We start from the raw sequence: 27,403 nt of genomic DNA, 5'->3' as shown, positions 1-27,403 counted from the left end.
TGTTACGTGTGTGACGTTTTCTGAGAGGGAGAGAGGATGAGCCCTGGACGGCCGGGGCGCTGAGGGAGCAGCGGGCGGCCGGGCCCACCATCCGGCACGGTGGGGCGTCGCTGGGTCTGAGCCATCCTATTGGCACCACAGCCCCAGGGCTGGGACAAGAGACCCCGCAGTGGATGCAGTGGGTGGACCGCAGGTGGCCGTGGCTGAGGGGCTCAGGGCAGGAGAGGCTGGGCCTGCTGGGCCCCGCGGGAGCTCAGCACGCAGGGCAGCGCTGGCGTCGTGTGAGCCAGAGTGATCGGGCTGACACCAGAGGACGGGGCGCGTGGAGGAGAGGGTGGGAGACCCTGGCGCCCCCCAACTAGGCCGCTGTGTCACCCGCGTGGCTCACGCTGGGAGCGGGCGGAGTGCTGGGCACCGGACACGAGGTAGGATTTCCAACCTGGACGGGGCTCAGCTTTATGCATCACAAGGGACCAGAGCGTTACAGAATCTGGCCAGGAGGCCAGTCTAGGCCCCAACATGGAGATGAAAGCCAAGCCTGGAAAAAGTGAAACCACTTCACGCTTCCATCCCAAAGAGCCGAGACGCTCCCCCTTCCTGGGAGATGCCACAGGTGTGCTGCGCAGGGAGCGCAGGAACCCTGAGACAGAGCCTCACCCCACCCCGGGGGCCAGCCTCCGCCCGACGCCTGCCGTCCCTCCACGTGGCCAGGTCGCCCCGTCAGCCCCTCACCTCTTCTCCGGGGGTGAAATTCTCGTGGCACAGAGGACACCGGTTCGCCAGCTTCTCCGCTTTGGCAGCTGAAACGGTTTCAATGAGACAAGATCTAGTTACTCCTGTGGGGCGTGAATGGCGGCGCAGAGGAACGGGTGGGCAGGGGCACCGGCAGACGCGGGATCTGCCCCCCGACCCCCCAGCCGGGCCTCCGGGGATGGCGCGAGGGTCTCGGGGGGCTGCGGGGGCACTCACGGTTGCAGTCTCTCGTTTTTATGTGTCTGGGCAGCTCTTCCTTTAAAATGGCCTCACTGCAGCGGTAACACTCCCCAAAGCTGTCCTTTTTGTCACACTCTGTCAGCAGGTGCTCCGTCAGGCTGGAAATCTCCACCACCTGGAAGCCTCGACGGGACACGTCACACGGCTGAGCGCCCCGAGGCGCATGCGGCCCTGGCCCCTGCACGAGCGCGCGCTTCCTGTCCCGCCAGCGCCACTCGGGAGGCGCACACCTGTTACCTCCGCAGTCACGTACACGTGGCTGGAGACCTCACATCCTGCTTGCCATGCTACCTCAGGAGCATCCAGAGGCCACGGCTAAGTGGGGAAGGGAAGCAACGGTTCACCCACAACACTAACCCTGCCCTGTACTCTGAAGAGCTCAGGGGTCTACGTGGCCTTGGGTTCAATCCCGGCTCCCGGCCATTTCTAAGAACGTGCCCGGAAACGGGTCACAAGAAGAGACCCTTTCACCACTGTGACCTCTTTGCCAGGAGGGGCTTGTACACAGCCTAGAGCTTCATGCCGCAGACTCTCGCTTGCTGCCAGAGGAGCCAGGCCACGCCGGGGGGAGGAGTCTGCACCGCCGGCCAGGGTGGGGGGGGAGCTGCTCAGAGGGTGGGGCCTGCCCACCCCGCCCCTGCAGGCCTGAGAGCACCCAGGACAGGAGAGAAGGTCACTCCCCTTCTGGTTCCCCTCCTCTGTCTAAAGGAGAGCTGGCTGCATAGAGGAAAGATGAACAACTGGGGTGCGCGAGGACCCCTTCAGCAGGGTGCCCAAGCATTAACCCTAGAACGGGTCAGTAGGGTGGACAACATCAAAATGAAAAGCTCCTGCTCGTTGGTGAAGAGGCCAGACACAGAGTGGACACCACACATTCAAGTGGCGAAGGACGCGCAGCCGGGTGTGTCAAGAACGACTACACGTCAGCAATAGTGGGACTGGCGCCCAATTCAAAATATGGGTGAGAAACTAGAAGTGCTTCGCAAAGAGGTCGGCGAGAGGCCAGCAGGGGGACAGGGCTCCAGCCCAGCATCGTCAGGAGAGCGTGACGGGCGCGTGGCAGGTGGCGACTGCGAGGCTGTTGAGGACGGGGGGCGGCTCCCGCCCGGACACTAGGCGCGCGACTCACACTGGCCTTCTGCAGCTGGATGCGAGCCCACCCAGCTGTCCTACAGCGAGGTGTGCGCCCAAAAAAATGCGTCCGCACGCACGGAAGATGACACAAGGGTGTCTGTAGCAACGCTATTCCTAACAGTCTCAGCCCAAACCCAGACGCAGTAGAAAGGACTGATAAATTGCGGTACATTCAAACAATGGAATACTGTACAGCAAACCCCAGGCGTAGCGTATGATTCCACTTCGGTAAAACTCACAAAGCAAGAAACAGACACGAGGACAGTGATGGCCCTGGGGAGGAGGGTGGGGTACCTTGCGGTACCTGGCCTGCTGGCGGTTACGTGGATTTGTTTATCTTGCGATAATTCAGGAGCTGTAACACCTATGACTTGTATACATTTATATATATGTTATACTCTAATAATAAAGTAAGAAAAATCAACCCCAACAAAACTTTCCCCGTAACTTTTCCTCTGAAAATGCTAAGATTTGGGACATTTTTGTGACTCGGCCTTCGGGAACTGCATGTCCAGCTCGCCTGCCTGGGTCTGGCCCGCCCGCGCCCAGCACCTGACCTGTTTGCAGTAGTCACATCTCGTCAGCATAAGACAGTGCTTCCAGTAATGGAGATCCAGGCCTTCTTCTGTGAAGGAGTCGCTCCTCTCCCCACAAAAAATGCATAAACTGAAACAAAACAGAAAGGTAAGAAATGAAGCACAGACCCAGTTTAGCCATCCCCATCCTGCCGGCTCCCGGGGAGCTCTGTGACGCCCCCATGCCCAGCCTGCGGCCACCATCCCGGACCCACTGAGTGGGCTTCAGCTTGACCTGGAGGCACGGCTGCCCCTCACAGAGGGGCCTCAGGAGGGGCTGGGTAGCTCCTCTATCAAAGGGCGTAAACAAGTCTTTACCACGTAGGGGTTTGAGAAAAAGTAGCTTAAGATCCCTTAGAATTCTAACTCTGTCAGCGTCACCAAGCAGAAAGGATATTTTAAATCACAAGAAAAGATTAGACCAAGACATCTCCCTTAAATTCCTTGTAGATCTGTGGGGCCACAGCACAGGAGAAAGCATTTTGGTGCTGTAAAGTTTGAGCCTGACCATATTCAATGTCCTGTGATAAGCCACAGTGGAGAAGAAGATGAAAAGGAACATATATATGTATAACTGAGTCACTCTGCTGTACAGCAGAGACCAACACACCGTAAATCAACTATACTTCCATAAAACACTAAAAGAAGTTTTGGCCTGTAACAGGACTTCTGACGAACAGCCTGCTCGTTTCTGTTGGGGAAGAGAGGAAAGGCTACCTTGACTCACAGCTGGCGCTCCTGGTTTGGAGGGCAATTTCCTAGCTTTCAGAATCACTGAAAAGAGCCAACTAGTTCACGTGAGCCTCATGAACCAGGGGGAATATATTTATCTGACGGCATTTTTACGGGTTAGTCCCTCTACTTATTCTACAGTGGGTTAGAGACAACTTTACTCACTTATCTAAATAGTGATTATCTGGAATTTCTGGAGCATTAGGTGGGGCCGCTTTCCTTCCTTGAGTGTCTAAAGAAATTAAAAAGAAAGCTATTTAAATAACTTTTGGTAGAAAACTATTTTCAAAGTTTTAGTAACCAGTTAACCAGTTGGATGGGAAATACAGTTTAAAAGCTACCAGTTAGTAAAGGTAGTATTTTGCATTCAGCCCTGAAGCGTCGGAGGTGCAGACATTCGCGGCGTGAATAAAAGTGGTTTCTACGCAGAGCTTTCACGATGTGCGTTCTACGTACCCTGATTCTCGGCCTTCGCAGCTTCACTCTCTTTTTCCTGAAACAGAAGAACAGAAAGATCAGGGACGAATGGCTGCAGGGCGAGTGAGAGTCTACCCAGGGTCTACTGTGATCCTGGAGGCATGACCTTAGGCTGTGTGGCAGAATCTCCATCCGCAAACAACACACTTGTTTGAGAGTCGCCCTCTCAGTCCGTGGGCAGCAGTCTCCTCCGTCCTGCCCTCCACAGCCCCTCCCTCGGGCTCCTGCCCTCCACAGCCCCTCCCTCGGGCTCCTGCCCTCCACAGCCCCTCCCTCGGGCTCCTGCCCGCCCCCCCCCCCGTCTCCTTGGAAACCACTCTTCATCAAGGCCACCTGCACCCCCTTCGGGTCGCCTGCCCATCATCAGTGTCTGCCCGCCCGAAGGACGCGCCATGGGCTCCCGGCGGCACGTGACTCTCCTCGTCTGTCTCCTCCAGGCCCTTCTGAGTCGGGCTCCCAGGGCGCCCCCTGTGCCCCCTCCAGGACTCAGCCCGCCCCCCGTTTGTCCATACAGACCCTGATGGGTCCCAGGCTGCACACCCATCTCTGTGCTCATGACCCTAACGTTTGTGCCATCACCTGGGCCTCTCTGCTACCCAGCATGTACTTGGGTCTTAACGTCACTTAAATGTGACTTAACCAGACCAACCCCCCCCTTCCCCACCCACAGGCTCCCCCTCACGTGCGCCCCTCGCAGCCTCTGGTGCAGAGCCCAGAACCGCCAGTCTTCTAGGTATTCAGGCCACGAAGCCTGGAGACCCCAGCGGCTCCCACCCCTCCCTCCTCTTCCAGGTGTGGCCTGTCCCCGACCCATCAGTGAGCCCCGCAGGCTCTGCTTCAGCACCCCAGGAGCCTGCCCTTCCCACCACCTGCAAACACAGTGGCCAGGGCGGCCTGTTACTGCCCCTGTAAAGGGACCCGTGGAGGCTCCACAGGCCACGGCACTGCTGCCCCGGGCCCCCCCGCCCCGGCCACGCAGTGTCACGTGGCGTCAGATGGCCGCCTCCCTCCTCTGGCTTCCTCTTCCCCTGCGCGGCCACCACACCCTCACGCACCGCGTATCTGCCTCGTGGGTCTTGGCTGCTGGGCGTCCCCACTGTGGGAGGTGACAGCCGGGGGCGCAGTGCTGACCGGAGGAAGGACAGGGTGCAGGGCCCTGTGTGTCCACGGCGGGAAGCTGCCCCTCTGCACCGAGCTCTCCTCCTGCCGCTCAGGGGCCTCCCGGGGGCTCCTCCTGTCACCAAGCCTTCCTCCCTGCACTGGCCAGTCTGCCCCACCTGAGCCTGCTAGACCCACGTGGCCTGGGCTACTGGCCACTGGTGGGGGAGGCGCATCTGGGACTTGCAGTTTCACGGGAGGACAGGGACGAGCTGGTCCCCTATCCACGGCATTAAGTGACGCAATACGTAGACACCGTCTACTGTGATTGCAGAAAATCAAAGCTTACACGATAGGAACTTCTCTCCAACCCAAGCTCTGAATACAGAAAACACACGAAAATACAATTTTAGGACTGGGGAAGCACCTGACAGACTGACACTAAACTTGCAAACAGGGTTCACGTGATTTATACACCTACCAACTAAAGAAAGCAAAGTCACACAAATGGATTCTGGGCATCAAAACCAATCCTTATTAATGAGAGATGGGTTCGTATATCTTGCAGGGAGACAAATGAACAATGCCAAAAGTTAAATTTTAGTTATAAAATCTACCTTAATCTATGCTTTGAGCAGATTAGACAACTGATTAGTAATTTAAAAATCTTTTCCGAAAACTCCTGAGCAATTGGGTGATTTAAAAATATTCTGCTGTTCTCAAAAGTTTTGGAGCTGGATGGTGGTGGTGTCTACACAACGATGTGAATGTCTTCAATGGCACAGAACCGTACACTTAAAAATGGTTAAAATGGTAAATCTCATGTTATGTATATTTTACAATAATAAAAGATAGAAAAAAAGATTGTCATCCTCCTGCGAGATGGCTTCAGTGATCATCTCAGGACAAGGACAGCAGGACGGCACCCACCCTCCCGAGCGGCCGTGCCGTGTGGTCTCTCCTCCTGGAGCAGTGGCCCTTGTTTCTGCTGCATCTCTGGAGCCCAGGGCAGGGCTGGCCCACTGCAGGCGCTCAACAAACACTGAAGGATGAAACGAGCCAGAGGACAGGCCTCCATGCCCCGCACCACAGATGCTGCGGGGACACACAGCCTGGTGACCTCGGCAGCTCCCAGGCCGGGCACTGCTCCCGTGCTGCCCCACCGGTCCCCTGCCTCCTCTCTTCTGTTCCTCGGTGGCCGCTTTCCCGCTCTTCTCACAGGCATTCTGACATGCCATCGTCCAGCGGAAACGTCACTGTCACTTTCTGTCACAGGCACTTCAACATACATTCGGTCGTATTTTCTTTCTTTTTTGCCATTTTTAGTCACTTATTCTTTTTCTAAAAAGCGGTGGTCAGAGCACTTCCCAGGAGACCCACCCTCATGAGCACAGCCGGCCTTATGCACCCACGTCCTCTCCCTTTTACTATCAACTTAAGGAACTTAATCACAAAAACCAGAGTGATGGCACAAATTTAAATCACAGAGGCAGGGCCCTTCAGAAGGGACACGTTTCATACAACCAAACATCATCTGATGCCCCCTGCGCACTAGGACTCAGTGCTTCCTGACGGGCAGCATTTGCCCCAAACCTTCCTTTTTTTTTTAAAAATTTTTTATTTATTTGTTTTTGGCTGTGTTGGGTCTTCGTTTCTGTGCGAGGGCTTTCTCTAGTTGCGGCGAGCGGGGGCCACTCTTCATTGCGGTGCGCGGGCCTCTCACTGTCGCGGCCTCTCTTGTTGCAGAGCACAAGCTCCAGGCGCGCAGGCTCAGTAGTTGTGGCTCACGGGCCCAGTTGCTCCACGGCATGTGGGATCTTCCCAGACCAGGGCTCGAACCCGTGTCCCCTGCATTGGCAGGCAGATTCTCAACCACTGCGCTACCAGGGAAGCCCCAAACCTTCCTTTTTTAATGCACGGAAATCAGATCTTCATATTCAAGCTCCTTTTCCTCCTTTGCCTCTGAAGGAGGCGAGAAGCTGCAGAGAGGACTTCTGTCCCTCTACCCGCTCCCCGCTCCGCCAACTCCTGCAGCTCCAAGCGTCCTCTCTAAACACGGCAGGGCCAGCAGCACACTTCATCCCCGGGAAGAATGACGAGCATGCAAATGTTACTTCTCCTTTTTCATTTCTAATTCTGTTGACTTAAGTCTTCTCCCTTTTTTTCTTGATGAGTCTGGCTAATGGTTTATCAATTTTGTTTATCTTCTCGAAGAACCAGCTTTTAGTTTTATTGATCTTTGCTATCGTTTCCTTCATTTCTTCTTCATTTCTTTTTGATATGATCTTTATGATTTCTTTCCTTATGCTAACTTTGGGGTTTTTTTTGTTCTTTTTCTTTCTTTTTTAACATCTTTACTGGGGTATAATTGCTTTACAATGGTGTGTTAGTTTCTGCTTTATAACAAAGTGAATCAGTTATACATATACATATGTTCCCATCTCTCTTCCCTCTTGCGTCTCCCTCCCTCCCACCCTCCCTATCCCACCCCTCCAGGCGGGCACAAAGCACCGAGCTGATCTCCCTGTGCTATGCAGCTGCTTCCCACTAGCTATCTACCTTACGTTTGGTAGTGTATATATGTCCATGCCCCTCTCTCACTTTGTCACAGCTTACCCTTCCCCCTCCCCATATCCTCAAGTCCATTCTCTAGTAGGTCTGTGTCTTTATTCCTGTCTTACCCCTAGGTTCTTCATGACATTTTTTTTCTTAAATTCCATAAATATGTGTCAGCATACGGTATTTGTCTTGCTCTTTCTGACTTACTTCACTCTGTATGACAGACTCTAGGTCCATCCACCTCACTACAAATAACTCAATTTCGTTTCTGTTTATGGCTGAGTAATATTCCATTGTATATATGTGCCACATCTTCTTTATCCATTCATCCGATGATGGGCACTTAGGTTGTTTCCATCTCTGGGGTATTGTAAATAGAGCTGCAATGAACATTTTGGTACATGAGTCTTTTTGAATTATGGTTTTCTCAGGGTATATGCCCAGTAGTGGGATTGCTGGGTCATACGGCAGTTCTATTTGTAGTTTTTTTTTTTTTTTTTTTTTGCGGTACGCGGGCCTCTCACTGCTGTGGCCTCTCCCGTTGCGGAGCACAGGCTCCAGATGCACAGGCTCAGCGGCCATGGCTCACGGGCCCAGCCACTCCGCAGCATGTGGGATCTTCCCGGACCGGGGCACGAACCCGTGTCCCCTGCATTGGCAGGTGGATTCTCAACCACTGCGCCACAAGGGAAGCCCTATTTGTAGTTTTTTAAGGAACCTCCATACTGTTCTCCATAGTGGCTGTACCAATTCACATTCTCACCAGCAGTGCAAGAGTGTGCCCTTTCCTCCACACCCTCTCCAGCATTTATTGTTTCTAGATTTTTTGATGATGGCCATTCTGACTGGTGTGAGATGATATCTCATTGTAGTTTTGATTTGCATTTCTCTAATGATTAATGATGTTGAGCATTCTTTCATGTGTTGGTTGGCAGTCTGTATATCTTCTTTGGAGAAATGTCTATTTAGGTCTTCTGCCCATTTTTGGATTGGGTTGTTTGTTTTTTGGTATAGAGCTGCATGAGTGCTTGTAAATTTTTGAAATTAATCCTTTGTCAGTTGCTTCATTTGCAAATATTTTCTCCCATTCTGAGGGTTTTCTTTTGGTCTTGTTTATGGTTTCCTTTGCTGTGCAAAAGCTTTGAAGTTTCATTAGGTCCCATTTATTTTTGTTTTTATTTCCATTTCTCTAGGAGGTGGGTCAAAAAGGATCTTGCTGTGATTTATGTCATAGAGTGTTCTGCCTATGTTTTCCTCTAAGAGCTTGATAGTTTCTGGCCTTACATTTAGGTCTTTAATCCATTTTGAGCTTATTTTTGTGTATGGTGTTAGGGAGTGATCTAATCTCATACTTTTACAGGTACCTGTCCAGTTTTCCTAGCACCACTTATTGAAGAGGCTGTCCTTTCTCCACTGTACATTCCTGCCTCCTTTATCAAAGATAAGGTGACCATATGTGCATGGGTTTATCTCTGGGCTTTCTATCCTGTTCCATTAATGTATCTTTCTGTTTTTGTGCCAGTACCATACTGTCTTGATTACTGTAGCTTTGTAGTATAGTCTGAAGTCAGGGAGCCTGATTCCTCCAGCTCCGTTTTTCGTTCTCAAGATTGCTTTGGCTATTTGGGGTCTTTTGTGTTTCACAAATTGTGAAATTTTTTGTTCTAGTTCTGTGAAAAATGCCAGTGATAGTTTGATAGGGATTGCATTGAATCTGTAGATCGCTTTGGGTAGTAGAGTCATTTTCACAATGTTGATTCTTCCAATCCAAGAACACGGTATATCTCTCCATCTATTTGTATCATCTTTAATTTCTTTCATCAGTGTCTTATAATTTCCTGCATACAGGTCTTTTGTCTCCTTAGGTAGGTTTATTCCTAGATATTTTATTCTTTTTGTTGCAGTGGTAAATGAGAGTGTTTTCTTGATTTCACTTTCAGATTTTTCATCATTAGTGTATAGGAATGCCAGAGATTTCTGTGCACTAATTTTTTAACCTGCAACTTTACCAAATTCATTGATTAGCTCTAGTAGTTTTCTGGTAGCATCTTTAGGATTCTCTATGTATACTATCATGTCATTTGCAAACAGTGACAGCTTTACTTCTTCTTTTCCGATTTGGATTCCTTTTATTTCCTTTTCTTCTCTGATTGCTGTGGCTAAAACTTCCAAAACTAGGTGGAATAAGAGTGGTGAGAGTGGGCAACCTTGTCTTGTTCCTGATCTTAGTGGAAATGCTTTCAGTTTTTCACCATTGAGGATGATGTTGGCTGTGGGTTTGTCATATATGGCCTTTATTATGTTGAGGAAATTTCCCTCTATGCCTACTTTCTGCAGGGTTTTTATCATAAATGGGTGTTGAATCTTGTCAAAAGCTTTCTCTGCATCTATTGAGATGATCATATGGTTTTCCTCCTTCAATTTGTTAATATGGTGTATCACATTGATTGATTTGCGTATATTGAAGAATCCTTGCACTCCTGGAATAAACCCCATTTGATCAGGGTGTATGATCCTTTAATGTGCTGTTGGATTCTGTTCGCTAGTATTTTGTTGAGGATTTTTGCATCTATGTTCATCACTGATATTGGCCTGTAGTTTTCTTTCTTTGTGATATCCTTGTCTGGTTTTGGTATCAAGATGACGGTGGCCTCGTAGAATGAATTTGGGAGTGTTCCTCCCTCTGCTATATTTTGGAAGAGTTTGAGAAGGATAGGTGTTAGCTCTTCTCTAAATTTTGATAGAATTCGCCTGTGAAGCCATCTTGGTCCTGGGCTTTTGTTTGTTGGAAGATTTTTAATCACAGTTTCAATTTCAGTGCTTGTGATTGGTCTGTTCATATTTTCTATTTCTTCCTGATTCAGTCTTGGCAGGTTGTGCATTTCTAAGAATTTGTCCGTTTCTTCCAGGTTGTCCATTTTATTGGCATAGAGTTGCTTGTAGTAATCTCTCATGATCTTTTGTATTTCTGCAGTGTCAGTTGTTACTTCTGCTTTTTCATTTTTAACTCTATTGATTTGAGTCTTCTCCCTTTTTTTCTTGGTTTTTTTCTTGGTCTGGCTAACGGTTTATCAATTTTGTTTATCTTCTCAAAGAACCAGCTTTTAGTTTTATTGATCTTTGCTATCGTTTCCTTCATTTCTTTTTCATTTATTTCTGATCTGATTTTTATGATTTCTTTCCTTCTGCTAACTTTGGAGTTTTTTTGTTCTTCTTTCTCTAATTGCTTTAGGTGCAAGGTTAGGTTGTTTATTCGAGATGTTTCCTGTTTCTTAAGGTGGGCTTGTATTGCTATAAACTTCCCTCTTAGAACTGCTTTTGCTGCATCCCATAGGTTTTGGGTTGTCGTGTCTCCACTGTCATTTGTTTCTAGGTATTTTTGATTTCCTCTTTGATTTCTTCAGTGATCACTTCGTTATTAAGTAGTGTATTGTTGAGCCTCCATGTGTTTGTATTTTTTACAGATCTTTTCCTGTAATTGACATCTAGTCTCATAGTGTTGTAGTCAGAAAAGATACTTGATACAATTTCAGTTTTCTTAAATTTACCAAGGCTTGATTTGTGAACCAAGATATGATCTATCCTGGAGAATGTTCCATGAGCACTTGAGAAAAATGTGTATTCTGTTGTTTTTGGATGGAATGTCCTATAAATATCAATTAAGTCCATCTTGTTTAATGTATCATTTAAAGCTTGTGTTTCCTTATTTATTTTCATTTTGGATGACCTGTCCATTGGTGAAAGTGGGATGTTAAAGTCCCCTGCTATGAATGTGTTACTGTCGATTTCCCCTTTTATGGCTGTTAGTATTTGCCTTATGTATTGAGGTGCTCCTATGTTGGGTGCATAAATATTTACAATTGTTATATCTTCTTCTTGGATCGATCCCTTGATCATTATGTAGTGTCCTTCTTTGTCTCCTGTAATAGTCTTTATTTTAAAGTCTATTTTGTCTGATATGAGAATTGCTACTCCAGCTTTCTTTGGTTTCCATTTGCAAGGAATATCTTTTTCCATCCCCTCACTTTCAGTCTGTATGCATCTCTAGGTCTGAAGTGGGTCTCTTGTAGACAGCATATATATGGGTCTTGTTTTTGTATCCATTCAGCCAGTCTGTGTCTTTTGGTGGGAGCATTTAATCCATTTACATTGAAGGTAATTATCGATATGTATGTTCCTATTCCCATTTTCTTAATTGTTTTGGGTTTGTTATTGTAGGTCTTTTCCTTCTCTTGTGTTTCTTGCCTAGAAAAGTTCCTTTAGCATTTGTTGTAAAGCTGGTTTGGTGGTGCTGAACTCTCTCAGCTTTTCCTTGTCTGTAAAGGTTTTAATTTCTCCATCAAATCTGAATGAGATCCTTGCTGGGTAGAGTAATCTTGGTTGTAGGTTTTTCTCCTTCATCACTTTAAATATGTCCTGCCACTCCTTTCTGGCTTGCAGAGTTTCTGCTGAAAGATCAGCTGTTAACCTTATGGGGATTCCCTTATGTGTTATTTGTTGTTTTTCCCTTGCTGCTTTTAATATGTTTTCTTTGTATTTAATTTTTGATAGTTTGAAGGGAGAAGACTCAAATCAATAGAATTAAAAATGAAAAAGCAGAAGTAACAACTGACACTGCAGAAATACAAAAGATCATGAGAGATTACTACAAGCAACTCTATGCCAATAAAATGGACAACCTGGAAGAAACGGACAAATTCTTAGAAATGCACAACTTGCCAAGACTGAATCAGGAAGAAATAGAAAATATGAAGACCAATCACAAGCAGTAAAATTGAAACTGTGATTAAAAATCTTCCAACAAACAAAAGCCCAGGACCAGATGGCTTCACAGGCGAATTCTATCAAACATTTAGAGAAGAGCTAACACCTATCCTTCTCAAACTCTTCCAAAATATAGCAGAGGGAGGAACACTCCCAAACTCATTCTACGAGGCCACCATCACCCTGAGACCAAAACCAGACAAGGATGTCACAAAGTAAGAAAACTACAGGCCAATATCACTGATGAACACAGATGCAAAAATCCTCAACAAAATACTAGCAAACAGAATCCAACAGCACATTAAAAGGATCATACACCCTAATCAAATGGGGTTTATTCCAGGAATGCAAGGATTCTTCAATATACACAAATCAATCAATGTGATACACCATATTAACAAATTGAAGGAGAAAAACCATATGATTATCTCAATAGATGCAGAGAAAGCTTTCGACAAAATTCAACACCCATTTATGATAAAAACCCTGCAGAAAGTAGGCATAGAGGGAACTTTCCTCAACATAATAAAGGTCATATATGACAAACCCACAGCCAACATCATCCTCAATGGTGAAAAACTGAAAGCATTTCCACTAAGATCAGGAACAAGACAAGGCTGCCCACTCTCACCACTCTTATTCAACATAGTTTTGGAAGTTTTAGCTATAGCAATCAGAGAAGAAAAGGATATAAAAGGAATCCAAATCGGAAAAGAAGAAGTAAAGCCGTCACTGTTTGCAGATGACATGAAAGTATACATAGAGAATCCTAAAGATGCTACCAGAAAACTACTAGAGCTAATCAATGAATTTGGTAAAGTTGCAGGTTAAAAAACTAGTGCACAGAAATCTCTGGCATTCCTATACACTAATGATGAAAAATCTGAAAGTGAAATCAAGAAAACACTCTCATTTACCACTGCAACAAAAAGAATAAAATATCTAGGAATAAACCTACCTAAGGAGACAAAAGACCTGTATGCAGAAAATTATAAGACACTGATGAAAGAAATTAAAGATGATACAAATAGATGGAGAGATATACCGTGTTCTTGGATTGGAAGAATCAACATTGTGAAAATGACTCTACTACCCAAAGCGATCTACAGATCAATGCCATCCCTATCAAACTACCACTGGCATTTTTCACAGAACTAGAACAAAAAATTTCACAATCTGTATGGAAACACAAAAGACCCCAAATAGCCAAAGCAATCTTGAGAACGAAAAACGGAGCTGGAGGAATCAGGCTCCCTGACTTCAGACTATACTACAAAGCTACAGTAATCAAGACAGTATGGTACTGGCACAAAAACAGAAAGATACATTAATGGAACAGGATAGAAAGCCCAGAGATAAACCCATGCACATATGGTCACCTTATCTTTGATAAAGGAGGCAGGAATGTACAGTGGAGAAAGGACAGCCTCTTCAATAAGTGGTGCTAGGAAAACTGGACAGGTACCTGTAAAAGTATGAGATTAGATCACTCCCTAACACCATACACAAAAATAAGCTCAAAATGGATTAAAGACCTAAATGTAAGGCCAGAAACTATCAAGCTCTTAGAGGAAAACATAGGCAGAACACTCTATGACATAAATCACAGCAAGATCCTTTTTGACCCACCTCCTAGAGAAATGGAAATAAAAACAAAAATAAATGGGACCTAATGAAACTTCAAAGCTTTTGCACAGCAAAGGAAACCATAAACAAGACCAAAAGAAAACCCTCAGAATGGGAGAAAATATTTGCAAATGAAGCAACTGACAAAGGATTAATTTCAAAAATTTACAAGCACTCATGCAGCTCTATACCAAAAAACAAACAACCCAATCCAAAAATGGGCAGAAGACCTAAATAGACATTTCTCCAAAGAAGATATACAGACTGCCAACCAACACATGAAAGAATGCTCAACATCATTAATCATTAGAGAAATGCAAATCAAAACTACAATGAGATATCATCTCACACCAGTCAGAATGGCCATCATCAAAAAATCTAGAAACAATAAATGCTGGAGAGGGTGTGGAGGAAAGGGCACACTCTTGCACTGCTGGTGAGAATGTGAATTGGTACAGCCACTATGGAGAACAGTATGGAGGTTCCTTAAAAAACTACAAATAGGGCTTCCCTTGTGGCGCAGTGGTTGAGAATCCACCTGCCAATGCAGGGGACACGGGTTCGTGCCCCGGTCCGGGAAGATCCCACATGCTGCGGAGTGGCTGGGCCCGTGAGCCATGGCCGCTGAGCCTGTGCATCTGGAGCCTGTGCTCCGCAACGGGAGAGGCCACAGCAGTGAGAGGCCCGCGTACCGCAAAAAAAAAAAAAAAAAAACTACAAATAGAACTGCCGTATGACCCAGCAATCCCACTACTGGGCATATACCCTGAGAAAACCATAATTCAAAAAGACTCATGTACCAAAATGTTCATTGCAGCTCTATTTACAATACCCCAGAGATGGAAACAACCTAAGTGCCCATCATCGGATGAATGGATAAAGAAGATGTGGCACATATATACAATGGAATATTACTCAGCCATAAACAGAAACGAAATTGAGTTATTTGTAGTGAGGTGGATGGACCTAGAGTCTGTCATACAGAGTGAAGTAAGTCAGAAAGAGCAAGACAAATACCGTATGCTGACACATATTTATGGAATTTAAGAAAAAAAATGTCATGAAGAACCTAGGGGTAAGACAGGAATAAAGACACAGACCTACTAGAGAATGGACTTGAGGATATGGGGAGGGGGAAGGGTAAGCTGTGACAAAGTGAGAGAGGGGCATGGACATATATACACTACCAAACGTAAAATAGATAGCTAGTGGGAAGCAGCTGCATAGCACAGGGAGATCAGCTCGGTGTTTTGTGACCACCTAGTGGGGTGGGATAGGGAGGGTGGGAGGGAGGGAGACGCAAGAGGGAAGAGATATTGGAACATATGTATAACTGATTCACTTTGTTATAAAGCAGAAACTAACACACCATTGTAAAGCAATTATACCCCAATAAAGATGTTAAAAAAAAAAAGAGCATGCAAATGATTCAGTGGAGGATTCCTTTTATTTACCCCTAAACTAATTTAAAAAACAACAAAGAATAGAGATACCCATTTGGAGAGTCCCACGAAAAGCAAACCAAGCATGCTGTGCATCTACGTAAGGAAATAAACGGTCACAGGATTTTGACCGAGAGCATGACGGTGAAAGACAGTGAACCTTGCCAACCTGGACTTCAGCCTGCATCTCCTTTAGTGTTGCCGACTGCCCTTGTAAAGCTTTAATTTCTTCTTTCTTGCGTTTTTCTGCTTCTTCTGTAGCTGCTCTTTTCTGTGCCTGGTATGAAATGATTTTCCGTTAGAAGTGATTTTTAGGGTAGCGCTGGAAATTGAGTGATAAGTTATAGCATATAAATTATGTTTCTTATGTATTATAATCGTCACTAAGACTAATACTATAGCTAGAATTAAAAGAAAATCCACCAGATTCATTAATAAATGTTTACTGGTTGTTTTTTTTTTTCTGGAATTAAAAAAATTTTTTAAAATTTTATATTGGGGTATAGTTCATTAACAGTGTTGTATTAAATGTTTCCTGTTGATAAACACTGCAGGTGTCCTCCCGGCCATCATCATCCCTACATAGACAAGGTGGAAGAGCCAGGACGCGGGCTCAGGCACCAGTGTCCTCCATGTGCTGTGTTTCCTGTCCCCATAGCCCCGTGAACGATGTGTCAGTTTACTCACGTACCAAGTCACTTCTTAAACCCAAGACCAGGTCATAACTTCAGGGAAGTTAACTTACCCTAATTTCAGCATCTGTAGGTCTGCCGTCTATCGTAGCAAATCCCTCAAAAAGTGTCTTATAGAGGACGCTCCTGCGGGTGGCACTCTCCTCGGGAGGGAGGCACTCGAGGACCAGAGTCCGGTGCTGCGCGTACAGGTCCAGGATCATCCCCACCGCCGAATCCCGCACCTTGTGCTCCCTGTGCTCCAGGGCCTGCACTGCGAACTAAGAATAGGGTCGGGACGTGCTCTTGTTACTGGGTCTCAAAATAGCCACGTTTATTTCTTCTGGCATAAAAGAAACATAGGGAGATCGTGGACATTTGAAAAACATGGATGACAATGCCCATAGAATTCCAGCTATTAAGATACAGAGTTTTCCTCACTTCCTTTACTTTACATGTGCAGATGAACCTATGTTGTATGTACAATTATTAGTGTTTTCCTTTTTTCTACTTCAGGTATTAAATAGCATTTTTAAAGTTACATCCCTCCAGAAACTTCATATTAAGTATTAGAAAATATTTCAATCATAAAGAGGAAATATAATAAACTTCATGCATCCACCATCTAGATTAACCAACGTCTATCATTTTTGCCAGGTTTGCTTCAACTCTTTCTAAGAAACAGAACCCTAGGACTACGGTGCAAGTCCCCTTGAAGTCTCCCTGGCCCCCTGCCCCGCCCCCCGTCAGAGGCATCAGTGTCCTGAAGCTGGAGGGCACGCGCCCCCCAGACGTCTTCATTTGCTGCACAGTGTACGTGCCGTGTGCGTGTGTGTGTGTACACGTAGGATTTTTGTTTGACATTATAAATGATTCACTGTGCTTATCATTCTGACACTTTACTGCTTCTTATTCAATGTTCCTTTTTCAAGATCTGTGCATGACCTTGAAGTAGGCAAACGACCCACCCCATCCATTTTAAGCTCTTTAGTGTCATCCGAACACATCACAATATCCGACGTTCCCACGTATAGTAAACCCACGTCCCCTCCTGGTCCTTTGGGTGCTGGCCCCTCACTGGCTGGGCTTCCTCACTTCCTCTGTCTCTGCCTGCCACACACTCAGGTTTTACCCCAGACCTTGTCCTTCCCAACCCCTGCACCAGCTCGAGAAGTTCTGACCGTGAGGCACCCCTGGGATGATCACCTCCTGCCTCTCCAGCTCACCTGTCTGCACTCCCTCCCGTCTGCCACCTCCCACGAGTCTTTCCCGCCCCGCGTGTCCATCACCAAGTCACCCCCGGCATCCCTGCAGGCCCTCAAATCTGGGGCCGCTCCCCTGTGTTCCCAGGTGAAGCAGAAGGTGCTGCGGGCTCAGGAATTGTACCAGCTGGTTCCATGCTGGACTTTGGGCCATGGCGATCCTGGGGCCCTTGGCATCACGCGGTAACCTGCCCCGTGACGTTTCCTGGTTGGTTTCCCTGCTCAGAGGTCAAGGGCAGCATCTCATACTCCCTGCTCGCCTCTCGAACCTCCCCATCCACTCTCGGCTTTGAGTCGACGCCCTCCTGTTGAGAGGCTGGCTGGCCACTGCCCGGCTCTGAGCCGAGCCGCCCGAGCGAGCACTGCGGCCCCGTTCCGTCGGCTGCCTGGGGGCTTTGTTCCTTCAATTAGAGCCTCACCCCCACCTCCAGCTTTCACTCATTTCTCCTCCTTCTTAAACGCTCCGTCTCGATCAAGCCCACCGCATGCAGACGGACCAGCACAGGGTGACGTGCTCACCAACCCGGTTTCCCCACTTCCTTGGGGCACAGTTGTACACGCCTCCCGGGCCCTGCAGTGAGGATGGGGCCACCTCAGTGGATGGACATGTCTGAGAGTGGCTCAGCCTGTGGACACCTGCACTCACAACCTCTAGTCACCCTCCTCCGTTCAGTGACCTTGGAGGTCATGTGTGAAGCCGCGGCATCACACCGGGAGGAGACGGAGCCCCCGAGTGCCCACAGATGGCACCGGCCACAAGGGACAGCGGTGAGCCTCTGCTGTGTCACTGCCCTGAAGAGTGCGCATCTGTGATGGCGGCACAGCTTACTGGACCAAAGCTCACGCTGGGATCCTGACGTGGGTGTGGCCCTAACAAGGATGTAAGCATGTGGGGCCGGCTTATGGTCTGTGCTGGGGAACAAGGAAACTGACGTGGAAGCAGGACAGACAGTGGCCACGTGACGCAGGGCAGGACAGGGGACACTGACCCATACTCAGGAGGCAGTCCAGGGGCTACAAGTGAACGGACACAATCAGTGTTCACTTCTGGGGCTCATGGGGTTGTCCAAAGCATAAAACATGCACCTCCTTCCACAGCCCTGCCACCCGCTACGATGCGGCGTCACTGCTTGCAGAGCTTGCTTCCCTGGGGACACGGCTCTGCACGGCTCACGCCCCGACGCCACGGCGCAACCGGCAGCGCGACTCCAGCGCCCTCATGTGTCAGAGGAAGCGGCGACGTTCCGAAATCGCCCCCCACCTCCGCACGCAGCCAACACTGGCCAGATGCTTGCCATGCTCCGGCCACCAGCTCGGAGCCCAGGCTGTGGCGGCCACCCTGGGGTGCTTACCTGCATCACGCTGTCCACGGTGAAGCCCATGCCCTCCGTGCCCAGGTCCCGCAGCAGCCGGGCCAGCAGTGCCATCTGGCTCATGGCCAGGTGAGCCGAGGAGTTGGCTTTTAATGGCTGGACCAGGTAAGATGGGATAAGCTGGAGAGACTTCACTTCCTTAAATAAGGCCATTTCCTATAAAAACCAACATCATTTGTTAAGTTTTACTGGAAAATGCTAAGGGCAACTTAGTGCCATCCGCAAAGTAAACACTGAAGGAAAAAACAGGAAACAAAAAATGACAGTGACAAACGGCAGTAAAGTCACTGATCTATAAGCTCATGTTTCTATTTAAGATGTAATAACAATTAAAAACAAAAACCAAAAGCATCAGAAATAAAAACCACGACCACTTGGAGATTAATGAAAGCTTTACAGCAAATGTGATCGGTAACTTAAGGTTTCTCTTCTCAGGATTTCACAACCTCAAGAAAAAGGTTTTCTAATTTCTAAAATTCTGGAAGAAATTAGTCCTGCTGCGAGAACCACCATTTCGGTATTTATTAAACGTCAGCCAAGCATGTAACCACGCACAATACTCCAGGTGAACAGACCCCTAATGGGTTTAGATGAAGGAGGGTAAGTACCTCCACACAGTCCAACGTCTCCAAGTGAGCAAGTCTTCCCATAACTAAGATTTCATCATTAATTAGCCAGACGCAGAAAAAGAAAAAAGGGTAAAATATTAAAGATCGAAGAAACGATAAAATATTGATAAAATATGAGACATAATATAGAAAGATGTCTGTTTTTAGCAGGTCTGCAGGCCACACTACCCAAAACACCCTCTCATTTTGACAGTACAGTTAACTCTCTCTCCGGGCCCGTGAGTAGCTCTGAACCAAAGGAAAGAAGAAAGAGGAAGGATAGCCCCTCAGAGCAGCATGAACGGTGAACTCGCACGTGACACACAGATGCTGAGGACACGGGGATGCAGGGTCGGTTGCCCAGATGCTGGTGCAGAACGAGAACAGGTCCCAAGCAGAAGACACTCAGCACCACCACTGTCTCAGAGGTGAATGTGGCTGGAAAATAATTCGCTGCATATTCAATGCATCCTTTGAAAGATTTCCCCCAAATAGTATCACTTACTTGTTTTCTCTGAAAATTTAAGTTCATTAAACAAAACAAGATCAGTGGTTCTTCATGTTGGAGAAACTATGGCAGCTTTGGGTTCCTTCCCTAGAAAGCCGTGCACCCTCACAGCACTGTGTGTGACATTCGAAGGAGCTCGCAGACTTTCTGAATCTTAATTTGAGATCTCCTAGACCAGATGGAGTCACTAATTTAAAGAGAGCAAAGCATATTCTCATACTGCTCGTCTAAGCGTGTGCCCCAAACTCTCTTTTAAACTTGTTATTGGAGTAGAGCTGATTTACAATGTTGCCTTATTTTCTGCTGTACAGGAAAGTGCATCAGTTATATATAAATACATATCCACTCATTTTTAGATTCTTTTCCCATATAGGTCATTACAGAGTACTGAAGAGAGTTCCCTGTGCTATACAGTAGGTCCTTATTAATTATCTATTTTATATATAGTAGTGTATGTCAATCCCAATCTCCCAATTTATCCCTTCCCCCATGCTTTCCTGTTTTCTATGTCTGTGACTCTCTGTTTTGTAAATAAGTTCATTTGTACCCTCTTAAAAAAATTCCACATATAAGCAGTATCATATGATATGTCTTTCTGTGTCTGACTTACTTCACTTAGTATGATAATTTCTAGGCCCATCCATGCTGCTGCAAATGACATTATTTTCTTTTTTATGGCTGAGTAATATTCCATTGTATATATGTACCGCATCTTCTTTATCCATTCCTCTGTTGATGGACATTTAGGTTGCTTCCATGTCCTGGCTATTGTAAATGGTGCTGCAATGAACACTGAGGTGCACCTATTGTTTTGAAATATGGTTTTCTCAGGGTATATGCCCAGTAGTGGGATTGCTGGGTCGTGTGGTAGTTCTATTTTTAGTTTTTTAAGGATCCTCCATACTGTTCTCCATAGTGGCTGTACCAATTTACATTCCCACCAACAGTGCAAGAGGGTTCCCTTTTCTCCACACCCTCTCCAGCATTTATCATTTGTAGACTTTTTAACGACAGCCATTCTGACTGGTGTAAGGTGATACCTCATTGTAGTTTCGATTTGCATTTCTCTAATAATTAGCTATGTTGAGCAACTTTTCATGTGCTGTTTGGCCACTTGTATATCTTCTTTGGAGAAATGTCTGTTTAGATCTCTTGCCCATTGTTTGATTGGGTTTTTTTTTTATATATATTGAGCTGCATGAGCTGTTTGTATACTTTGGAGATTAATCCCTTGTCAGTTGCTTTGTTTGCAAATATGTACTCCCATTCTGTGGGTTGTCTTTTCGTTTTGCTTATGGTTTCCTTTGCTGTGCAAAAGCTTTTAAGTTGAACTAGGTCCCATTTGTTTATTTTTGTTTTTATTTTCATTACTCTAGGAGGTGGATTGAAAAAGATCTTGCTGTGATTTATGTCAAAGAGTGTTCTGCTTATGTTTTCCTCTGAGTTTTATAGCGTCTGGCCTTACATTTAGGTCTTTAATCCATCTTAAGTTTGTTTTTGTGTATGGCATTAGGGAGTGTTGCAATTTCATTCTTTTACATGCAGCTGTTCAGTTTCCCCAGCACCACTTACTGAAGAGACTGTCTTTTCCCCATTGTATAGTCCTGACTTCTTTGTCATAGATTAGATGACCATAGGTGAGTGGGTTTATCTCTGGACTTTCTATCCTGTCCCATTGATCTGTATTTCTGTTTTTGTGCCAGTACCATACTGTTTTGATGACTGTAGCTTTGTAGTATAGCCTGAAGTCAGGCAGTCTGATTCCTCCAGCTCCATTTTCCTTTCTCAAGATTGCTTTGGCTATTCAGGGTCTTTTATGTTTCCATCCAAACTAAAAATTTTTGTTCTAATTCTGTGAAAAATGCCATTGGTAATTTGATAGGGATAGCACTGAATCTGTAGATTGCTTTGGGTAGTATAGTCATTTTGACAAAATTGATTCTTCCAATCCAAGAACATGGTATATCTACCTGTTTGTGTCTTCTTTGATTTCTTTCATCAGTGTCTTAGAGTTTTCTGCATATAGGTCTTTTGTCTACTGAGGTAGGTTTATTCCTAGGTATTTTATTCTTTTTGTTGCAAAGGTAACTTGAATTGTTTCCTGAATTGCTCTTTCTGATCTTTCATTCTTTGTGTACAGGAATGCAAGAGATTTTTGTGTATTAATTTTGTATCCTGCAACTTTAATTTTGTATCCTGCCATTTTCATCAATTTCATTGATGAGCTCTAGTAGTTTTCTGGTAGCATCTTTAGGATTTTCTAGGTATGGTATCATGTCATCTGCAAACAGTGAGAGTTTTACTTCTTCTTTTCCAATTTGGATTCTTTTTATTTCTTTTTCTTCTCTGAATGTCATGGCTAGGACTTCCAAAATTGTGTTGAATAAAACTGGTGAGAGAGGACACCCTTGTCTTGTTCCTGATCTTAGAGGAAATGCTTTCAGTTTTTCACCATTGAGAATGATGTTTGCTATGGGTTCGTCATATATGACCTTTATTATGTTGAGGTAGGTTCCCTCTATGCCCACTTTCTGGAGAGTTTTTTATCATAAATAGGTGTTGAATTTTGTCAAAAGCTTTCTCTGCATCTACTGGGATGGTCATATGGTTTTTATTCTTCAGACTGTTAATATGGTGTATCACATTGATTGATTTGCATATGTTGAAGAAACCTTGCACCCCTAGGATAAATCCCACTTGATCATGGTGTATGATCCTCTTAATGTGTTGTTGGATTTGGTTTGCTAGCATTTTGTTGAGGATTACGTCTATGTTCATCAGTGATATTGGCCTGTAATTTTCTTTTCTTTTTTTGTAGTATCTTTGTCTAGTTTTGGTATCAGGGTGACGGTGGCCTCATACAATGAGCCTGGGAGTGTTCCTTCTGCAATTCTTTGGAAGAGTTTCAGCAGGAAAGGGTTAACTCTTCTCTAAATGTTTGATAGTATTAGCCGATGAAGCCATCTCATCCTGGACTTTTGTTTTTGTTCATGCTGTACAGCATGTGGGATCTTAGTTCCCTAACCAGGGATGGAACTTGTGCCCCCTACAGTGGAAGCACAGACTCCTAACCACTGGACCACCAGGGAATTCCCTGTTAGAAGTTTTGAAATCAGTTTCAATTTCAGTACTTGTGATTGGTCTGCTCATATTTTCTATTTCTTCCTGGTTCAGTCTTGGAAGGCTGTACCTTTCTAAAAATTTGTCCATTTCTTCTAGGTTGTCCATTTTATCGGCATATAGTAGCTTGTAGTAGTCTTTTATGATCCTTTGTATTTCTATGGTGTCTGTTGTAACTTCTCCTTTTTTATTTCTAATTTTATTGATTTGAGTCCTCTCCCTTTTTTTCTTGGAGTCTGGCTAAAGGTTTATCAATTTTGTTTATCTTCTCAAAGAACCAGCTTTTAGTTTCATTGATCTTTGCTATCTTTTTCTTTGTCTCTATTTATTTCTGCTCTGACCTTTATGATTTCTTTCCTTCTACTAACTTTGGGTTTTGACCTTCTTTCTCTAGTTGCTTCAGGTGTAAGGTTAGATTGTTTCTTTGATATTTTTCCTGTTTCCTGAGATAAGACTGTATTGCTGTAAACTTCCCTCTTAGAACTGCTTTTGCTGTGTCCCACAGGTTTTGGATTGTTCTGTTTTCGTTGTCATTTGTCTCTAGATACTTTTTGATTTCCCCAGGGATCTCTTGGTTATTCAGTAGTGTATTGTTTAGCCTCCATGTGTTTGTATTTTTTACAGTTTCTTTCCTGTAACTGATATCTAGTCTCACAGCGTTGTGGTCGGAAAAGATACTTGATACAATTTCAATTTTCTTAAATTTACCAAGGCTTGATTTGTGACCCAAAATATGGTCTATCCTGGAGAATGTTCCATGGGCACTTGAGAAGAAAGTGTATTCTGTTGTTTTTGGATGGAATGTCCTATAAATATCAATTAAGTCCACCTTGTTTAATGTGCCATTTAAAGCTTGTGTTTCCTTATTTATTTTCATTTTGGATGATCTGTCTATTGGTGAAAGTGGGGTGTTAAAGTCCACTACTATTATTGTGTTACTGTCGCTTTCCCCTTTTATGGCTGTTAGCGTTTGCCTTATGTATTGAGGTGCTCCTATGTTGGGTGCATAAATATTTACAACTGTTATATCTTCTTCATGGATCGATCCCTTGATCATTATGTAGTGTCCTTCCTTGTCTCTTGTAACAGTCTTTATTTTAAAGTCTATTTTGTCTGATATGAGTATTGCTACTCCAGCTTTCTTTTGATTTCCATTTGCATGGAATATCTTTTTATGTCCTCTCACTTTCAGTCTGTATGTGTCCCTAGGTCTGAAGTGGGTCTCTTGTAGACAGTGTATATATGGGTTCTGTTTTTGTATCCATGCAGCCAGTCTGTGTCTTTTGGTTGGAGCATTTAATCCATTTATATTTAAGGCAATTATCAATATGTACGTTCCTATTGCCATCTTCTTAATTGTTTTGGGTTTGTTTTTGTAGATCTTTTTTCTTCCCTTCTGCTTTTATTCTCTTCTTTTGTGGTTTGATGACCATCTTTAGTGTTGTATTTAGGTTGCTTTTTCTTTTTTGTGTGTGTATCTATTGTAGCTTTTTGGTTTGCATTTCCCATGAGGTTTTAAAAAATTATTTATTTATTTATTTATTTATTTATTTATTTATTTATTGGCTGTGTTGGGTCTTCGTTTCTGTGCGAGGGCTTTCTCTAGTTGTGGCGAGCGGGGGCCACTCTTCATCGTGGTGCGCGGGCCTCTCACTGTCGTGGCCTCTCTTGTTGCGGAGCACAAGCTCCAGATGCGCAGGCTCAGTAGTTGTGGCTCACGGTCCTAGTTGCTCTGCGGCATGTGGGATCTTCCCAAACCAGGGCTCGAACCCATGTCCCCTGCATTGGCAGGCAGATTCTCAACCACTGCGCCACCAGGGAAGCCCTCCCATGAGGTTTTATATAGCAGTCTATATATAAACAAGGTTGTTTTAAGTTGCTGGTCTCTTACTTTCCAATGCAATTCCCATTTCCTGCATTTGTGCTCTCCTCTTCTCACAGCTGCTGGTTTTGATATCATATTTGTGTGTGGATGATTTGCTCCTTTTAGTGTATGTTTGCCTTTACTAGGAAGCTTTCCCATTTCTTAGTTTCCTTGTTTGTAGAAACAAGAATATTTCTACCACCCCACTCCCCCACCCCCAACCTAGAGAAGCTCCTTTAGCATTTGTTGTAAAGCTGGTTTGGTGGTGAATTCTCTTAGCGTTTGCTTGTCTGAAAAGCTTTTGATTTCTCCGTCAAATCTGAATGACAGCCTTGCTGGGTAAAGTATTCTTGGTTGTACGTTTTTCCCTTTCATCACTTTAAATATATCCTGCTTTTTCCTTTTGGCCTGTGGAGTTTTTGCTGAAAAATCAGCTGATAACCTTCTGGGGATTCCTTTGTATGTTATTTGTTGCTTTTCCCTTGTTGCTTTTAATATTTTTTCTTTGTATTTAATTTTTGTTAGTTTGATTAATATGTGTCTTGGCATGTTTCTCCTTGGGTTTATCCTGTATGGGACTCTCTGTGCTTCCTGGAATTGGGTGATTATTTCCTTTCCCATGTTAGGGAAGGTTTCAACTATAATCTCTTCAAATCTTTTCTCAGTCCCCTCTTTTTCTTCTGGGACCCCTATAATTTGAATGTTGGTGTGTTCAGTGTTGTCTCAGAGATCTCTGAGAGTGTCCTCAATTCTTTTCATTCTTTTTCCTTTATTCTGCTCCTTGGCAGTTATTTCCACCATTTTATCTTCCAGCTCACTTATCCGTTCTTCTGCCTCAGTTATTCTGCTATGGATTCCTTCTAGTGTATTTCCCATTCCAGTTATTGTGTTGTTCATCACTGTTTGTTCTTTAGTTCTTCTAGGTCCTTGTTAAACATTTCTTGTATCTTCTCCATCCGTGCCTCCATTCTTTTTCTGAGATGTTGGATCATCTTTATTACCATCACTCTGAATTCTTTTTCAGGTAGACTGCCTATTTCCTCTTCATTTAGTTGTTCTTGTAGGTTTTAACCTTGCTCCTTTGTCTGCAGCACATTTCTCTGTCTTCTCTTCTTTCTAATTTACCGTATATGTGGTCTCCTTTCGCAGGCTACAGGGTGGTAGTTCCTCTTGCTCCTGGTGTCTGCCCCCTGGTGGGTGGAGCTGGGTCTTGTCCCTCTGGTGAGCAGGGTTGTGTCAAGGGGTGTGTTTTGGGGTGTCTCTGAGCTTAGTATGACTTTAGGCAGCCTGTCTGCTAATGGGTAGGGCTGTGTTCCTTTCTTCCTGGTTGTTTGGCCTGAGGTGTTCCAGCACTGGAGCCTGCAGGCTGTTGGGTGAAGCTGGGTCTCAGTGCCAAGACAGGGACCTCCAGGAGACCTCACGATGATTAATATTCCCTGGGGCTGGGAACTCCCTGGCGGTCCAGTGGCCAGGACTTGGCACTCCCACCACGGTGGCTCAGGTTCGACCCCTGGTTGGGGAACCAAGATCCCGCAAGCCGCACAGTGTGGTGTGCCCCAAACTCTTACACACTCACTTCTATCTTAGCTTCCCCCAGCGCCCAGGCTAGAGGAGGCGTGTTTGCTGAAAGAATAAAAATATTTAGATCAAGACCGTTATACATCTTTTTTTTTACCCCATTTTTCTATTCTGATTTAATTCTCCATATATTTTTATTTATTTAAAAAATAGTGTACGTTGAATTAAAAAAACACTAGAAAAAGCAAACTGTACATTTTAATCATGTTTAAGGCAACATTTACCTGGTTTAGAACATGAGGAAAATATGATGGTGAATCACTAAGGATAATCTATGATGCTCTTGGGTAGACAAGATCTTGTAAGGTATTAAGAAAGTCACGTATCTGTAGTTATATGTTTATTATTTATGGTTTCAAATTCTGTGGTGAAATTCATACCTGAATAAAATTGGAAGCTATAACACGCAGGCGAGCAGAAGAATCTCCAGTTCTCGTGAGCAGAACAGGAATGGTCCTTTCCACACAGTGAGTTGTTTCAAGCTTACCCAGTTTATGTTTAGGAATATATTGTGTGATTAACATTTTCAGCAATTTCAAAGATGCCTGAAAGACCTAAGAAAAAAGTGATAAAAACAGATGAGCCACTCTCACTGAATTCCACCAAAAGAAAACATGAAATTTACTATTAGTTATAAACACAAACGTTACGCTGAAAACTACACGCTGTCTGAAGGACTGGAAATGGCCAACTGAAAACTGCTCTGTGAGCACAGTTCCCGGCACATGGAAGGCACAGGCTCTTATCTCCCACGTGTCATAAAGTCCCCGACATCTCTCCATGAGCCAAATATCTGACATTACTGCTGAACTGCATGAGCTCCTGTATGAATGCAGACGACAATGTAATTGTGGGATGTTCATTCTTAAGGTCCTTTCAGGGTCAGGAGAAGTCGGTGCTAACTCCCAAGCTCCTCAGGTGTCATGAAGAACAAAAACATAAAGGGGCATGTATCAGTCGTGGTGGCCAGGCCTCTGTGCACATGGACCAGAGGGCACGGCCCACAGGGACAGACCTCA

The 27,403-nt window shown here is 45.1% G+C and overlaps 1 protein-coding gene across 7 annotated transcripts in view; it reads right to left on the bottom strand.

Annotated features, from left to right (window-relative positions):
* Window positions 1-27,403, bottom strand: part of CEP104 (centrosomal protein 104) — a 58,962-nt gene that overhangs the window by 5,480 nt on the left and 26,079 nt on the right. For 5 of the 7 annotated variants that reach the window (XM_060141627.1, XM_060141625.1, XM_060141626.1 and 2 more), the window contains 9 exons: window positions 26,765-26,938; window positions 18,686-18,862; window positions 16,146-16,352; window positions 15,570-15,677; window positions 3,891-3,927; window positions 3,600-3,666; window positions 2,685-2,793; window positions 970-1,108; window positions 733-800 (listed from right to left, as the gene is read on the bottom strand). In XM_060141627.1, the coding sequence (XP_059997610.1) occupies window positions 733-800; window positions 970-1,108; window positions 2,685-2,793; window positions 3,600-3,666; window positions 3,891-3,927; window positions 15,570-15,677; window positions 16,146-16,352; window positions 18,686-18,862; window positions 26,765-26,938 (1,086 nt within the window). Of the gene's footprint in view, window positions 1-732; window positions 801-969; window positions 1,109-2,684; window positions 2,794-3,599; window positions 3,667-3,890; window positions 3,928-15,569; window positions 15,678-16,145; window positions 16,353-18,685; window positions 18,863-26,764; window positions 26,939-27,403 lie in introns of those variants that run through there. The other 2 variants (XM_060141628.1, XM_060141629.1) reach the window with 2 other exon arrangements.

This window comes from Lagenorhynchus albirostris, chromosome 2 (genome assembly GCF_949774975.1).
Source record: "Lagenorhynchus albirostris chromosome 2, mLagAlb1.1, whole genome shotgun sequence".
NCBI classification, from domain to species: Eukaryota; Metazoa; Chordata; class Mammalia; order Artiodactyla; family Delphinidae; genus Lagenorhynchus; species Lagenorhynchus albirostris.
This window is presented reverse-complemented; position numbering and strand designations above follow the sequence as displayed.